The sequence below is a fragment of the Danio rerio genome, chromosome 12 (genome assembly GCF_052040795.2).
Source record: "Danio rerio strain M-AB ecotype USA chromosome 12, GRCz13ab, whole genome shotgun sequence".
NCBI lineage: Eukaryota > Metazoa > Chordata > Actinopteri > Cypriniformes > Danionidae > Danio > Danio rerio.
The window spans coordinates 37,787,501-37,805,593 of NC_141032.1; the positions used below are offsets into that span (position 1 = coordinate 37,787,501).

General features: G+C 38.1%; 1 protein-coding gene across 3 annotated transcripts in view; it reads left to right on the forward strand.

Moving 5' to 3' along the window:
• Positions 1 to 18,093, forward strand: part of ndst2b (N-deacetylase/N-sulfotransferase (heparan glucosaminyl) 2b) — a 141,241-nt gene that overhangs the window by 102,716 nt on the left and 20,432 nt on the right. For 2 of the 3 annotated variants that reach the window (XM_087276736.1, XM_087276734.1), the window contains exon 3: positions 15,026 to 16,432. Coding sequence is in view for 2 of the 3 variants with exons in the window: in XM_087276734.1 (XP_087132860.1) it covers positions 15,398 to 16,432 (1,035 nt within the window). In the remaining variant the exon portion in view is untranslated. The remainder of the gene's footprint in view (positions 1 to 15,025; positions 16,433 to 18,093) is intronic. The other variant, XM_087276735.1, reaches the window with a different exon arrangement.

An 18,093-nucleotide genomic window follows, 5' to 3' on the forward strand; every position in this document is an offset into this window, starting at 1 on the left:
TAAGAGCTCTATTTAACGGTTTGCTGTGGAGATTAACAGTATTCAGGTACAGAAATGATAATAACAAGCAGCATTATCTGCCAGTGGGGTAAGTAAAATAATCTTAATTTCACTATGAAACGTTGATATTTGGACTAGAAACAAGACGAAAATTCAAAGTGGGAAAAACTTTTTTTAATTTGGGCAAATCATATACAGTTGAAACCAGGTCTGATGTTAATGTGACTAAACTTTTTCTCTTTTAGGTAAGTTAGGATTATTAAATTAGTTTCTGTTATGCTTAATAGCAGAATAATGAGAGAGATATGTTTTTAAGAAATTGTTATAACCTTTCTTGAAAATCAAGTTTACGTACAATAAGATTATTATGCCTCTGAAAAAGCTCAGATGATGGTGTCAAAGTTTTGGAAGTTTCTGATTGGCTAATTGACAACATTTGAGTTAATTGGAGGCACAACTATATAATAGTAATTAAGGAAAACCTCAAACACACTGCTTCCTTTTGTGACAACATGTGAAAATCAACAAGCAAGACACAACAAAATATCCAGATTACAATTTGCTAAATTACATTGGGGAAAACAATCATTTTTGGAGACATGTCCTGTGGTCTGATGGATTTAAGATTGAACTGTTCGGCCATAATGACCAGTGTTAATTTTTGAGGACAAAGGGGAAAGCTTACAAGCCTAGAAACACCATCCAAACTGTGAAGTATGGGGGCGGCAGCATCATGTTGTGGGGCTGTTTTGCTGCAGGAGGGACTGGTGCACTTCACAGCATAGATGACATCATGAAGAAAGAACATTATACTGACGCAACATCTCGAGACCTCAGCCAGTAAATTAAAACTTGGCCACAAATGGGTCTTCCAAACAAACCATGACCCTAAGTTTACTGCCAAATTAGAGTGAATGTTTTGGAGTGGCCATCACAAAGCCCTGATCTCAATATAGAAAATTTGTGGGAAAAGTTTATATAAACTTCTGGTTTCAACTGTAAATTATGTATAAATACAGCAATTAAATACAATTCTATAACTCCTGGTCTATACATTAGACTGAACATTGCATATCTTGTGATGTGACTTGCGGATGCACTCGTTGCGGTTTCGATGCTGACACTATATATTGTGCAGCCCTAGTTCTTAATGATGCATGTTTTGAGGTACTTTTAAATATCTTTAACTAAATTTGAAAAAAGAAACTAAAATGAAAACTGAAAAGGTAAAATAATATAAAATATTTAATAGTAATGTAGTATTAATATTATAATCTGGCCTACTTTAATTATCTACTTTTGTATCGTAGCTATAGACCAATTCAATGTGGTCATGTCATTGGCCCATGAACACTTCCTGCTTGTTATCAAACTATTTCATAACTGTAATAAGAGGCAATTCAATCATAACTTAACGTTAAAACAGCTATCATACCATCATTTATCAATATGTTGACCTTTTCGAATTTTCAGAGGCTATTGAAATTAAAAATGTAAAACAGGATATGCATTAGGACCACTGTTATTGTTTACATCCCACAAAATGGTCTTTTACATTTTCTTTCTTCCTCCTCTCTTGCTTTCTCTAAATCATTAAAGCTTATTATATCAGGTCGATGGCTACAATTGATTGACCACTGGTCTTTAACAGCTCCCCCTGGCTGTGAGGTGGACACGTCGAGCAATAAATCTGAAAACTCAAACCATTCAAGCTAATAGAATATCTCAACTCGGGCTTGCCAATAAAAGGATTACTGTTCTTCATCTGTCTGCTCCTGAGAGCCCAGTCCAGACCGCCGGGAGGCCGTTTGCATCCAACCTTGGAGAAATCCAACCCTTAATACAATATCCCGGAGACGGAGGGTGGGGCGATTGATTCATTACCATGGAGATTTGGTGAAGGAGGAAGGGAGGCTAAAAGCAGGAAGATTGGAATTGATTTGAGTTCTTAATGCCGCGCTGAGCTTGATTTATATTCCTCTGATGGAATGATTACCTGCTACGCTTGTCTTTTGTTTGTCTGCATTAATGTGTTTATGAGGGGCTGTTGAGAGATGCTGTCAGCTGCTGCGTCTGTGAATGGAGGATGACAGCTCTAATAGCTGTTTGTGTTTTTGTGTCTGTCTGAGGGAGTGTTCTCCAAAATGAATTTGACAGCCGTTAAGGGTGTGTGTGTGTGTGCTTCCGTGGTCATCTTTTATTTGATTGACAGCTGTATCAGGGTGGGGTAATGGAGAAATGGCATTTTAGGCCTTGCATCTTGTGTAGGTCCTGCTGAATATGACCTTGTGACTGCGTAATCACCGCAGGCTTGTTCAAGCATAAATGACTATTGAAAGACCCGGGGAAGATGCCCATTATCATGCCTGAGCTAGTATTGAATTGGATGAATGTCTTGCAAAAAAAAACAAAAACAAACAGTGCTCCATTCCCTGCACAGCTAGAGATGTACTTTGGAGTCTCACCATGCCATGTGGAAACTGAAGTCTTCCTGAGCATGATGTGCTGTGATTGCATCCATTAGGGATTTTAAAATACACACACGTACACAAAGATGGAGTATGAATATATCGATACACAAATCTTGCAATATTATGTTTGCCGATCCTGTATGGATTTTCTGAAACATTGTATTGATGTTTATTTTTTGTTCACGTTTAAGATTTGTTATAGAGTTTGTGTTCAGTTGTGGCAGTATTGTGATTTCTGAAGAGGAACTTAGGCTAGGAAGTGCAAAAGTGCATCATTTGCATTAGCATTAGCAAGCCAAAAGAATCACATCAGCAAGTGTATATTAGATGTTACAGGCACTGATAAATGCAAATAAATGTTGAAATGTGAAAGTTATTCAGTATGTCAGTATATTGCAGTAGTTGACCACTTTTAGTTTTACTTAATCACAGGACTTAAAACCCTGTGTAATTTGACTTTCTATACACTATTTGCTAATGCTAATTTTTGTGCTGTTTTTCTTTTAAGTGTTAGTTGTACACAGATTTTTTTTCTTTTTCTTTTTGTACTCTATAGAAAATTAATCAGGGACAATAATATGATACCCAAAAAAAATGAATAAATCAATAGGGGCTTGTTCTATTTGACAGTTTTTGTCTTTTTTTAAATCGATAATCAGATATTATTTAGTCAAGAGTTTGCCAACTCATTAGGTGCCATAACATGTATAACTTTATTTTACAGTACTCAGTGGCATAATACACTGAAAAAAAATATTCAAGGATGATTCCTTGGATTCATTCAATTTTTTTACGTTAAGTGGTTGTAAACAATTTATTTGGGCTGAATTTAAACAAACACATTAAGTTGAACATTATTAAACTTAATTTGTTTGTTTAAATTCAACACAAATAGATTGCTTGCAACAGTTCTGCATGCAACACTTTTTTCAGTGTAGTTTCTGCTGCTGTATTTAAATTCAGTTACAAATCATGACATTCCATTGCAAATATTGTCAGCTATAGTGACATCCTTATTTACTTGCCGTGGAAGTGCATCTCAGATCTCATCCCACCACCTCAATCTGAAGACCCATTGTTATGTTACATAAGTGAGGTTGCTACGCTTATGTTTTTGAGTAGTGTGAGTTCGGTTTTATTCACCGTTTCCCCTAGAGGCCGGTAAATGACCTCAGGGTGAGCAGAGGGCATTCCAGCGTTGTGTTAAAATTGGGGAAACAGCATGTACAAACCGGCTTTGATATTTCCCTGTACGGACATGCTGACACACGTCCTTTCCTGAAAAACCCAAACATGCACAGCCGCCTCCTACTTCCACTCTTTCACCGTCATTTATTTTTCACCTTCTCTCAGCTCTCTGCAGCTCATCATTTCAAAAAGAAGCCCTTCATCATGTCGAGACGGAGTGTGTGTGTGTGTGTGTATGTGTGTGTATAAAGCAGCATTAACTTGGGCCCAGATGAAAACACGCTCTTGACAGGGGATTGCTGAATATCGGCTCTTGAGGTGCCAGCAGATGGTTTTTACGTGACGGTCAGATTACTGCGCGTGTGAAGAAAATCTGACTGAGCCTGGTTGACTCCTGCAAAAGCCAGGTTAAAGTCAACATCAAAAGGCATGTAACTTTCTGAAATATGACATGTATTTCAGAGTGAAACCGGATATTTAAAGAGCCCATATTATGGGTTTTTGAAAATTCCCCTCCATGTAGTGTGTAACACAGCTCTAAGTGAAGTGAAGTATCCAGCTAAGGCTTAAATCTGTAAGAATACAGTGTTTAAAACTGTTGATTCATCTATAAAAGAGTCGATTCATAGTGCTTCAAACGAGTCGCCTTGATACCGACTCATTAGGTGTTTCGCCATGACGTACGAACGAAACAAAGTTTTTCACGTGCACGCGCAAACCCGGGAGATTTCAAACCTGAGGCCCCGCCCTCTGACGCAGTAACCCAGACACACACACACACACACACACACCCACAAACACACGCACACAAACATGCCGGTCGATTGAAGTCACATTGCAGATGGATATATTGAGTCTCTACCCAAAGATGAAACCTCAGCATTATAGCCAAGCAGTTGGAAACTACTGGAAACTTCTGGAAGCTACATGCTACAAAGAATACTTCATCTGCGTTTGTTAAAGGAAGGATCAGTAACTTACTGATGGACATCAGGATGGGTTTCTTCCATTTCTCAAGTGTAAGTACGTGCGGTTAAAGTTGTTGCCTCGTTGACTCTAGCTTGCAAATGTATTTAGTTGTGATTTGTTACTTGTAACCGCGTGTACTGTATCAGGTTAACTGGATATTTTATCTTATCGCGTGCAAAGTCACGTTAAAAACGCGACGCGTGCTGTTTGTTTATGGAGCTCCGTGCTAGAGTTCTGCTCCCGCGATTTATTCGGAAATTTATTCCCGCGCCGCAGAAATCTGGCGCGGGGACAGCCGCGGGAATAAATTTCCGAATAAATCGCGGGAGCGGTCGGTAACGGGTTTAATTTGGGACGGGAGCGGGCTGTCTAGCAATATCAGGGATATTGCTATGCGAATTAGAAAGAGAGAGTCTGCGTGGTGCTTGTGTGTGTGTTAGTGCGCACGCGCGCGTATGAGAGAGAGAGAGAGAGAGAGAGAGCGAGCGAACGAACGAACGAACGACAGCTTGGCTGTCTGGACTGTATACTGGGTGATTTTTGGTTGTGTTCTCCGCTCTAGCGGGACCGGGCGCGGCGGGCAGAAAACGGAGCGGGTTCTCAGGCTAAAACCTGGCGGGTGCGGGCGGAAGCGGGAGCGTTGTCATCCGGAGGTGTGTGTGTGTTTTTGTGTGTGTGTGGTATGGCCAGTACACGACTGTCTCCTTCGTTCGGTTATCCGTGGCACTATCCACTCGCCATAGTGTGGCAGCTAAAATCCACGTCTGCACTATCGAGCGTGTATGAACTGTGATTACTTTTTAAATTGCTGATTAGCTATTGGCCATTTCCCTCTCTGACTGAAGGCAGTCGACCAATCGCGACAGACTGTCATCGGTCCAATCAGCGCAGATTAGCTCCGCGCTAAGGAGGGGTTTGGGAACAAATGAATCACTGGACGATTCATACAGGAGTCGCTGGAATAATTAGGTAAAAATAAATGCAGATTATAAGACCATGAAAGTGTTTTTTGACCTTGCATGCATATTAGACTGTTGTTGGAGACCCTTACAACCAGGATATGACCCTATTTCATGTATAATATGGGCTCTTTAAGATGAAAAAATGTTGAGTTTGATTTCATTCAAGCACATTTCATCCTATTTACTTAGATTTTTTCAGTACTGTTAGGGACATTTGTCTTATCTGTGATCTTATTTTCAGATGCTGCTCTTTCCCATAAAGACTTAAAAGAGACAGTTCACCCAAAAACAAAAATGTGTGTTACTTTAGGTTATTTGAGATCTAGGTCAGTGGTTTCTCAAAGTGGGAGTCGGGACAAAATATATATTATTAAACTATTAGAATTACCGGTAAGACTTTACAATAACTGTACATGAATAATGACGTGCTAATATGTAAACTAAACATTACTTTATAATGAATTAAGGATGAGTTAGTGCATGTGCTAATCTTGAACTAACTTTAACTACAATATGAGTCAAATGAGTTTATTTGGGTAAAACGGGTACCTTAATTACTTGTTAGCATATAATAGTTTGTTAATTATTGTAATAATTACCACATTAGTTTATGATTAATTTAATGATCATGAACTCATGATATGTTATGTTATAATTACAGTTGAAACCAGAAGTTAATGATGTTGTGCCCCTCCAAGTAAAGTCATGACATAATTATACATTAACAGCTCCTGTGTTCATGTTCGTGACATTTAGTTTAAACAAAAAGGGTAATTATCACATTAATTAACAACATGTACTAACAAGTAATTAAGGTAGCTGTTATTCACACATAAACTCTTGTGACTCATGTTGTAGTTAAAGTTAATTCATGATTAGTGTGCATCTTAATGCATCATTAACTCATAAAAAATAATGTTTACATATAAATACATCATTATTCATGTTCTGTAATTGTAAAGTGTTACTAAATTAACATATTCTAACTATAACCTACAGAAGATAAGATAGTATGTATTAGTTAGATAAAAAAGCAACATGAAAATAAAATGCCATCAGCCATTCAATTTTGTTTCCATTGTATTGCAACCCCTAGGTTGTTTACATTATAATATTGAAATAAACACCTTTACACACTCGTATAGATTAAAAATGAAGGCCAGAACTGCTTTGTAAAACATTATATGATCAATTATGATGAATTATGATATATGATCAGTCATGACAGCATATGTTTTTAGTTCATTTTAACTTATCAAACTAAGGTAATCATGTTCTAACTTAATTTAAAAAATATGCAAGCTGTTAAGTCAGTTTAAAATAATATAAGTTCATCAGAGTCTCATCTCCCATTCCCTTTAAGAGCCAGCTGCATCGCGAAATAAGCGTATTTGCTATTTACATGACGTAAAGTTAGTGTAAGTGGAAAAACTGAGCATTTCACAAGCAAACAGTTAACAGTTTTTTTTTTCACAGAAAACAGTTAAACAGAGCATCTACTGCGCAAGAATGAGAGATAAATGGTCTACTTTCACTTTCGCTCTCGTGGATAGGGAATCAGTTTAATCAGCTTAGTTTGTTAAGCGCAAAGATTTGTTTCAAAACTATTTAGAATTTCAGTTTTAATTCCTAGCTAACGAAAAAATGAAAAATAATAACGAAGTGTGTTCAAAAACCTGAGTTATATCCTAAAACACATGCTGTGCCCCATATGGTCCACACGCTGCAGGTGGGCAAATCTAAGCTCGTTTTTAATAAAACAAATATAAATATGGATATAATAAATAATACTGCTAATAATAATAACATTATACAAAAGCAAATTGTTATGAATGAACTGAAAAAGCCTCCCGAGATGAAGAAGGCATAAAAGCAGTGATTTTTCATATTTATGTAGGCTAGAAAATAATATGTTTTGTTATAATTTAATTCTTTATATTTATATCCTATATATATTCTTATTATATCCTATTTATATCCTTAATATTTACATTTTTTCATATGTAAAGATATTTGCGTATTGCTCTACATCTTGTGTGTAGGCTATTAAGCAGTGTGTAAGCGAGGCGCAACTCTGCCCTGGAGTTTAGACCGGGTTTGTTTTGGTCTAATGAAAAATCTATTTTAGTTTCTCAAAATAGCAACGTGCCAGCAGTGCGCCTCAGAATGCCTTCCTTTTTAGACCAGAACGCCTATGGGCGCACAAATGAGTGCAAATGCATTTGCTATTTAAACAACATGGTACAAAACAGCAAAACAACACTTGCGTCAAGCTGAAACTAGCAAACAACATTTGCGCCGCGCCTTGCGCCACATTGCGCCAGGTGTATGATAGGGCCCATAAAGTTAATTTGATTTAGCTTAAAAGTTTAAGGCAACCAGGATTTTTTTACAATGTAAACATGGAGAATGATCTCCAAATCAAAATCTCCTAAACAAATTAATAATGACTATAAAAATGATATGGTTGTTAGACTTTTTGTATTGTCATTATGCTCATGTTTACATAGTTCCTATCGGTGGGTGTGCATGTTGTGTGCAATGTTTGTATGTTTATAACCGACTTCAACAATAGTGTGGGTCACGAGTCACTGGAATTGTTTTTTTGTGGGTCATTGGCTACAACATTTGGGAACCCCTGATCTGACCTGGTCTTAAGTGACTTCTTTTTTTTTTCCTTCTTCAGCAAAGCAACTAAAAAAATATGTTATATATATTATTAAATTGATGTTTTAGCTGACACTGTAGTGCTTTAGGATTCATAACATTTCCTGTCACTTAGAGATTTAAAAAACAAAGAGACAAAACAAACTTAATTCCTTTGGTTTCTGATGATACTTTGATGCAATGTAAAACAAACCACAAGCAAGTGAAGATTATTACCATTATTGCACTCAAAAATTACTTTTGCTGCTTGTTTAGACTACTTATTTAAAGGCAATCTTAAGGTTTTTATGGGAACAACTGTTTTATGTTTAATCCATTTAAATTTGTAAAAACAATTAAGTTAACTTTAACAATTTGTGTTGGGACAACATGAAGGAATTCTGTGGTAGTAAAAGCAACATATATTTGTTGTCTTGGAATTTGTTATGATTTTTTACAGTGCATATTTACAAACGCTGTAAATAATGTACATAACTCTGATTCATAAAACCGCAATCTATTGTCAAGACACAACTAAATTAATTTTGTTTTGCTGTATGCGTTTTAGGTTCTTTTAGTGCCCGTAGCCATTGATTTGCATTTTATAAATCACAAAAAAATCATGGTTTTAGAAAAAATAAATCTTTTAATTCTATTGAAGAAAAATGTTGTCAGTGAATTTTCATTTTTGGATCTACTCGCTCTTTAAGAGTTTGTCTCACACAGTCGTATCACTCCTAATTTTACCTCCTCACTTTCAAATTAGCACCTCATCTGTCCTTAAATATTATCCTTTTTCACACTTTTGGCAGTCTTGTGATGAATATCCTGACTAATGGAGACCTATTTAACACTAATCTTCCACTGTTAAATATTTATCAATGGCTAATGAGAGCAGTTTTCACAGCTTTTTAGAAGATAGAGAGATGAAAAATCAAACTTTATTTTTGTTATGTAGCATTTTTCATCTGTTCCTTTATCCACTCTTGTCCATCATACAGGACTTAACAGAAACAGTGGCTTTTGTGCTATAAATGCATCAGTTTGATTCAGTATTTGTTTCTTTCTAAATAATAGCAGAATCACTATAAAAGATTTAAGTATCCATTAGTGATTTTGTGGACTATTGTGTGCCCTCAGATCATACGTATAGTTAGGCTTACGTTTTGTTTAAAATATTTTTGTGATTACTAATTACACTATGGATAAAATGGTCAAAAAGTATAAGAAATAAATACTCTGCTTTAATGTTGTAGTGCTACAGAAATATAATTTATAAAGATTTCAAAAGATAGAATATAATTAAGTATTAATAAAGTATCTCTACTTAACTGTTTAGGTATTTGTACAGCTCTTATTATACAATGGGTTGTTTTTATTAGATATTTTTAGGATTTAATTATTAACTTTTCATGAACCCCCTGCAGTTCTTTCGCAAATCATAGTTAGCCTAGCCAAAAAACATAGCCTGCTACTAACATAGTGTGCAAGTAAAAAAAGTATTAAATTTTAGATAAATACTTTGTGTGTGTGTGTGTGTGTGTGTGTGTGTGTGTGTGTGTGTGTGTGTATGTATGTATGTATGTATGTATATATATATATATATATATACAAAGTAATCAAAGTAATCCCATTTAAATCTTTGTATAAAAGGTTTGTTCAAAACAGTATTCTTAACCCTTATAACTGTTGAGGATGTTTTCATTCACTCTGGGGTGATTTTGAGTCTTAATTTGGCCACAACTTTCTCTGTGTTTCAGCAAATGGAATGATTTTGGTGACAAATCTTATATTGACACATATTTTAAGTAAAGTAGTAGTAGTATTAGTTTTGATCAATCAGGACTGAGGTTGATTAATAAGTTTATACAAAAAAGCAGAAAAAAATATTTATCTGATGCATTTCACAGCAGTTTAATTCAGTGGATCTTTTAATCAAAAACATAACAAAAAGGGTTGTAAATTTGAACAGTGCACAAGGGTCAAAGTTGTACTTTTTATCATGTAGTTTGAAATCAGTAAAAGATTACAAGTAGTAAGTAATCTAGACAGTCTAGGTGTCTAATATGTCTATACACAATAAAAAGAAATATATAGTTGAAGTCAGAATTATTCGCCCCCTTTGATTTTTTTTTTTCTTTCTTTTTAAAATATTTCCCAAGTGATTTTTTTTACAGAGCAAGGAAATTTTCACTGTATGTCTGATAATATTTTTTTCCTATGGAGAGTATTTGTTGTATTTTGGCTAGGATAAAAGCACTTTTTAATTTTTTAAAAACCATTTTAAGGACAAAATTATTAGTCCCATTTAAGCTATATATATTTTCGATAGCATACAGAACAAACCATTGTTATACAATAACTTGCCTAATTACCTAACCTGCCGTGTTAACCTCATTAACCTAGTTAAGCCTTTAAATGTCACTTTAAGACGTATAGAAGGGTCTTGAAATATTTTTAGTAAAATATTATTTACTGTCATCATGGCAAAGATAAAAGAAATCAGTTATTAGAAATGAGTTATTAAAACTATTATGTTTAGAAATGTGTTGAAAAAAAACTGCTCTCCGTTAAACAGAAATTGGAAAAATAAACAGTGGGCTAATAATTCTGACTTCAACTGTATATATTGCTGCCTAAAATTTTTAATTGAATCAACTGAACTTTTCTACTCTCCTCAACTTACAATAATTAAAATGACTAAAGTATGACAAAAGATTTAGTAGGATTTTTTTTTCATTTACTAGCATTTTAGTAATCGTGTAACCTTATTTCTATTACACCTCAAGCTTTTATGAATGGCTTTTTTTTCATCAGTTAAGTGACTTATCCCATTAATACACAACTGTGAGAACCGCAGCTCTCGCAGCTCCAGCTGAATTGATTGTCCTTATGTTACCTGTGGATCAAATATCAGCCAGAGAGCATGTGACACTTTGTCTTTATATAAAGCCTGTAAGACATTCCACAGAACCGTTGGCTTCCAGCAGTCATAAAGAACAGTGTCCCATAGAGCTGTTCTCCTGCTGGCCAGACACGCTGGCAGAACACAAACCCTACTGGCCAGGATAACCATTCCATAGAGGAAGGAAAGAAACCATAAGTCAACACTTAAGTCAAATGGGAGTATGTGTGCCGAATCACACAAAGTGTTTCCGAGTGCTACGCTAAGGACTCTTGCAGAATGTCATGTGCTCATGTATGCCGTGACGCTGGCGACCCTCAGGCTCCCCTCAGGCGGAACCGATTCTGCCTTTGTGCGAGTTTGATTCTCTTTGAAAGCTCTCGCTCCACGCTGTGGTCACAGACTGCACTGCTTCATTTAAAAAAGCCTCTTTGACCAGACCATGTGCAACAAAAGTATAGATATTAAGAAACACCGTCAGATGATAAGCCATCGGAACTGTGGCACATTTTGTTCCTGTCATAGAGTTTGTTCTGCTACATTCTGTTCCACAGTTATTCTTGGCAACTGGAAAGATTCATTTACATGCCATGGTATAATATAATATAAAACCGCTAAGTCAGCTTATGTTTTATCTCCGGAATTCTTCAGGCTCAGCCATTCTGCTTTTTTTTTTTTCTCGTAGAGATTAATCATTGAAATGTGCCACATTAATGGAACTGGATCTCTGGTGCAGAAACAGCTTCACGTCCAAAGCTTGTTCTGCACTTTTTAACTAATAAAGGCATTGAGAAAATTTAAGCCATTACTTAATGGAAGCTTAATGCAGTGTGTCAGACTTAATGATTTTTTTCCCAGTGCCCTTTGAATACAGGCGCCCTAAAAATTACATTTCACATGTTTTCAAATGAAGGTATTGCTGGCAAAGGCTAATATTGCAGTAATAATGCCCATGACAGGGCGACATTTTGGGGTCGTAACTTGGCCTACTTCATAGAGCACCAATTTCTCACAGCGTCATGTTTCTCTGCAGTGTGTTGGATCCTCTAAATGTTATCTCATGTGATATTGAAGCTATGACATTTCATACTCGACGCCCTCTTCTTTTGTATACACATAGCACTTTCACGCATTTCCAGTCATACCTGAAAGCCTATATCAGGGGAGCATGACTAAGGGATGGTATGGGGTGGAGTTATTTTGGGATCCCTGGGAAAGGTCTCATGTAGACGGTAAGGGAGATTAATGATGGCTACTTTGAGTGTTAATGGGGCAGAGGGGTGTGTGTGTTTTGAGCATGCCTACGAGTGTGTGTTTACGAGTGTCATCTAATGGAAAAATCAGCAGATGGCTTGTCTACATTACTCTCTCTGTGGAGTTACTGTATGGCCTCTTCTTGTCTATGGCAGCCCCTGGGATGAGAAGAGGCTCTTCAACTTGAAGTTTCAGAATTTTACGATGGAGTTAAGATATCAGCATGACTCTATTCTAAAATTCCCACGTTTGTTTAGTGACTCGATGTGTGAGTGTTGGTGTACTGGGTGGATTTCCTGTTTACGCTGCTGAATCTGAGCATGTACTGTACCTAGAGTTTTTCCAGAGTCCACATAGTGAACATGGCTTTCTCTTAATATCTTTTTAAGGATTAGTTTACCTAAAGAAAGTATTGTCAACAATAAGTTTATTTATTTACATAAACATCTTGAACACTCATTGCCTAATAATCCAGCAGCGTGTAAGGTCATGCATGGTTTAAACTCATTACATAGTGCTCTTTTATTCAGTGAAGTTCACTCTAGTTTTTATGGGCGACATGGTGGCAGAGTGGCACTGTTGCCTCACAGTAAGAAGGTCACTGTTTCGAGCCCTGGCTGGGTCAGTTGGCATTTCTGTGTGGAGTTTGTATGTTCTCCCCGTGTTGGCATGGGGTTCCATCTGGTGCTCCGGTTTCCACCACAGTCCAAAGTTAAGGGTGATTTGGGTAAACTAAATTGTCCGTAATGTATGTGTTTATGTCCTGGTCCTCCAGGTTGGGGGTTGAGCATTGGGCTAACAATCCACCTCGTAAAAATGAGATGTTACGAAACACCAACATAGTGCAGCTAAAATATATCAACTTCAATATAAATGGCCCTGGGAGTAAGAAGGGGGGGTTTATTTTAAGGGTTTATTGTCTCTATTTTATTATGTTCATTTTTTTAACTAGGACTAGGCATTTTGAATTACTTAGCGATTACTATTCAATTCAATTCACCCTTATTTGTATAGCGCTTTTACAATATAGATTGTGTCAAAGCAGCTTCACATAAAAGATCATAGTAAATAGAAACAGTGTCAGTTCAATTTTCAGTGTTTAAGTTCAGTTCAGTTTAGCTCAGTTCAGTGTGGTTTAATAATCACTACTGAGAGTCCAAACACTGAAGAGCAAATCCATCGATGCGCAGCTCTACAGATCCCGAACCATGCAAGCCAGTGGCTACAGCGGCGAGGAAAAAAAACTTTACCAATTGGTGAAAGTGAAGAAGAAAAAAAAAAAAAACTCGAGAGAAACCAGACATAGTTGGGCTCAATCATTACCATTACTCCGCTGGCCAAACGTCTTGTGCAGAGCTGCAGTCTCAGAGGCGGAGGCTGGAAGCTAAACCTGAAGCAAATCCATCGATGCATAGCTCTACAGATCTCAAGCTATGCCACCATGGATATTATCAGGAAGGCTATTGCAGAGTTTAGGAGCCATAAATGAGAAGGCTCGACCTCCTTTACTAGAGATTACTAGAGACTAGACCAGGAGTGCCCAAACCTTTTCTTATGAGGGCCCAAAAACCAAACCTGATTAAGGGCTGTGGGTCAATCGTAAAGAAACCAAATTGTTTTACATTAATGGCGACGCAGTGGCACAGTAGGTAGTGCTGTCGCCTTACAGCAAGAAGGTTGCTGGTTCAAGCCTCAGCTGGGTCAGTTGGCGTTTCTGTGTGGAGTTTGCATGTTCTTCCTGTGTTTGCGTGCTCCACCGGTTGCCCCCTCAGTCCAAAGACATGCAGTACAGGTGAATTGGGTAGGCTAAATTGTCCTTAGTGTATGAGTGTGAGTGGATGTTTCCCAGAGATTAGTTGCGGATGGAAGGGCATCCGCTGCGTAAAAAAGTGCTGGATAAGTTGGCGGTTTATTCCGCTGTGGCGACCCCAGATTAATAAAGGGACTAAGCCAACAAGAAAATTAATGAATAAATGTATTACATTAATTTTCCATGAGTAATTTCCTAATATTTTTAAATCAATACAGAACCTTGCTTTAAATTATCAAAGATGTTTGCCCCAACCCTATCCCATCATTCTTCCTCTCTCCTCAAATGGGATGGTGGGCCAAATCAAAGGTTAGTATGGGCCATCTTTGGCCACCCCTGGACTAGACTATCACAATACTTTTGTTTTGTTTTTTTGAAAAGTTCTCATTCGTTGCAAATCCATGGGAACTAATATCAACAATACATTTAAATAATAAATACTTCTATTTTTGTCCATAGTAGAATTTTTTTCTCAAGTTTTAGATCAGCATGAGGGTGATTAAATGATAAAATCATTTTTATTTTTGGATAAAATGTTCCATACAGGCTAGTATATTGAAAATTAAAACATTTTGTAATGGTTACAGAAGGCAACCCAGTTTTACACATAATTATCAGCTCTGGATCACAAATGCCAGACTTTAAGGTTGATCAGGTTGTGATGGAGTCTATGCCCATCATTCACCTGCAACTGTCAAAAAATGGCTCTGAATGTGTCAATAAGGTCAACAAATCTGGGCAAGATTTATGTAGTGTGTTCTACCCATAATGTATACAAGTTAGTTCTGATTCTGATTCTTTAATTTTTTGTTTCTTTCAGGATGAAGAGGAGGTTCTGCTGGATGACGTCTCACTCACGCCTTGTTTATTCAAGCAGATGCATGAAGTGCCAAAAGGTGTTTATCAGAAGCAAAAACACTAATGAACAAACAAATGAATTACACATGATGCCTCCGGCTGCTTGTGCATAGGGTCGTTGTATGGACGGGAGGAGTGTGATACAAAAAGAGAGACACTGGGGCGACGATTTCGTCGCAGGCTATGGGGGCCATGGTGACCTAGATTCAGTGATCGTTTCCTGGCAGGGCAACTCCATTCCCATCTAATCCCTGCTCTCTTTTATTTCTACCTCCCTTCCAGAGTGAGGCGCCACCCTCTCTCTGTCCCTACCACCTGCTTTGCCAAGACAGCTATGGCTGGAGTAAGAAAGTTGGCGCGAGTCATCAGGCACCAAGGTCTCCATCGCCTGATCCTTGCACTCATCCTCTTCTGTCTGCTTTCTATGGCCTACCTGGCTTATCATGTCAGTGCTGGACACAAGATCAAGGAAGCCCCTCTGCCGCTGCCCCTAGGAGACTGTGTAGCTTCATCAGTCATTGGTGGTGGGCAAAGGACTCCACTGTTCCTGCCATCACAGATCAGCCAGCGCCGACACTCAGCAAAAACGGTGGACACCTCTCGGACAGAGCCTGTGGTCTTACTCTTTGTGGAAAGCATCTACTCACAACTCGGACAAGAAATTGTTGCCATTTTAGAGTCAAGCCGATTTCATTATCGCACTGAAATTGCACCGGGTAAAGGAGACATGCCACCTCTGGCTTGGCGAGGCCGTGGCCGATACTCACTCATCATCTATGAGAACCTGCTCAAGTATGTCAACTTGGACTCGTGGAACCGCCAGTTGCTGAATAAATACTGCCAAGACTATGGAGTGGGAATCATTGGCTTTTATAGGGCGAATGAAAACTCTCCATCCAGTGCTCAGCTCCGAGGCTTCCCCCTGTTCTTGCGTTCAAACTTGCCACTTTGGGATTACCGAGTCAGCCCTGCCGCACCGCTGCTCTACATCACCAAACCTAATGAGCTGGAGCCGGGCCCTCTACCTGCAGATAACTGGACCACCTTCCTCTCCAACCACAGCACGTATGAGCCTGTGCTGCTAGCGAGCCCTAAGCCTGCAGAAGCCAATCAGCTCCCAACACACTCACACCAACAGAGAGCACTGCTGGCTACGGTTGTGCAGGATTTAGGTCTTCACGATGGGATCCAGCGGGTGTTCTTTGGTGGTAGCTTGTCTTTTTGGCTGCACAAACTGCTCTTTGTGGATGCTGTGGGATATTTAACTGGAAGGCGGCTCAGCCTCTCGTTGGACAGATTTTTGCTGGTGGACGTGGATGACATCTTTGTTGGGAAGGAGGGGACGCGGATGAAAGTGGCGGATGTTGAGGTAAGAGCCTTACATAAGAATTAGATACAATAGTCTGTCAATATTGTTTTATTATGATTAATGATTTCATTTCTGTAAAAATGATGGGTTCCACACAATTCCTTCATGTTGTTACAACACAAATAGAATGTTAGCTCAGTTGTTTTTACAAAATTAAGTGGATTGAACATAAAACAATCAAGTTGTCCCAAATAATAATAACCCCTTCTAATTCGTTCATTAATTTTATTTTCGGCTTAGTCCCTTTATTAATCATGGGTCACCACGGTCGAATGAACTGCCAACTTATCCAGCACCTTTTATGCAGCGGTTGCCCTTCCAGCTGCAACCCATCACTGGCAATTTAGCTTACCCAATTCACCTATAGCGCATGTCTTTGGGCTGTGGGGAAACCGGAGCACCTGGAGGAAACACATGCAAACACTTGGAGAACATGCAAACTCCACACAGAAACGCCAACTGACCACGCCGAGGCTTGAACCAGCGACCTCATTGCTGTAAAGCGAAAGTGCTACCCACTGCGCCACCACGCCACCCTAGTATAAACATAAACTATAAAAATTTGGCAACCATCATATTCATGAAAAAACTGTTGAAATCATCAAGTCAATCACGCCTGAGCCAGTTCATCTTCCATCATTTGTTTGAGTAATCCAAGCTCAGAGCTTCTCTCTGACCGGCATCACACTCCCAGAGCTCTTGCATGACTGAAATGAAGCTAATGAATTAGCACGCTTAATGCGGATCAGGGAGATGTATTCTCTCTGCCGTTGTTTGTCTCGAGCCGTGATTATAGTGCGAGAGGGAGAGCTTGTTTGTAATGCAGTAGAGCATGCCATTCTTTTTCTTTCTCACCATCTCTCTCTCTCTCATCTCCTCAGAGTGAAAGAAGGCTCTTGCTGAAGGCTAGCATGGGGCTAATTAGACTGGCTCACTTTTTAATTTGAGCAGATAAGTTCTCATAGGGGGTTCTGTGTGGCCCACCACACCAAAAGCAAGGCCATGCCTGAGGTTTTCAGTTTCCACAATTTCTCTTTCATTTCTCTTTCTTTCCATTGCCTTTTCCCCCTGGTCAGAGTTATGATTTTTCATTTTTCTTGTTTTGCCCTTATTATTTCTTTTCTCCCTTCATATTTCTTGCCGCTTTTCCTCTTTTATCCACCTCTACTCCAACCTACATCTGTACGTTATCAAGATAATATACTTGGACTGCTGGCATAGAATTTTCAGTAGTAGAAACATCAACTTTTATACTGTAGTAAATATCTGTGCGGCTGTCCTGACTGCTTTGTTATCTGCACTTGAAAAATATGAGCAATTTGGAATAAATAAGGGCAAAGTAAAGAGGATGAACCTGAATTCAAAATTTTGCTGTTCATAATTGTGTGTTCTCTACTTTAAAGGGGCAGTATGAACAAATTTGATGTATTATTTGTGCTTTTATTGCCAATTTGTGTACAGCGTCTAGCAAAACTTTAAATACGAGATGATATTATAACGAATCGGGTTAAAATTGATGTCAATACAATGATATGCTCTGCACTATTTATTGATCTAAAAGCAGATCACACAGCAGAAATGTGCAACAATGGGAATATAGAAGTGTGTTGATATTAGAGAGGTACCAAATATTTGGCCACCGAAAATTTTGTCAGCTGAAA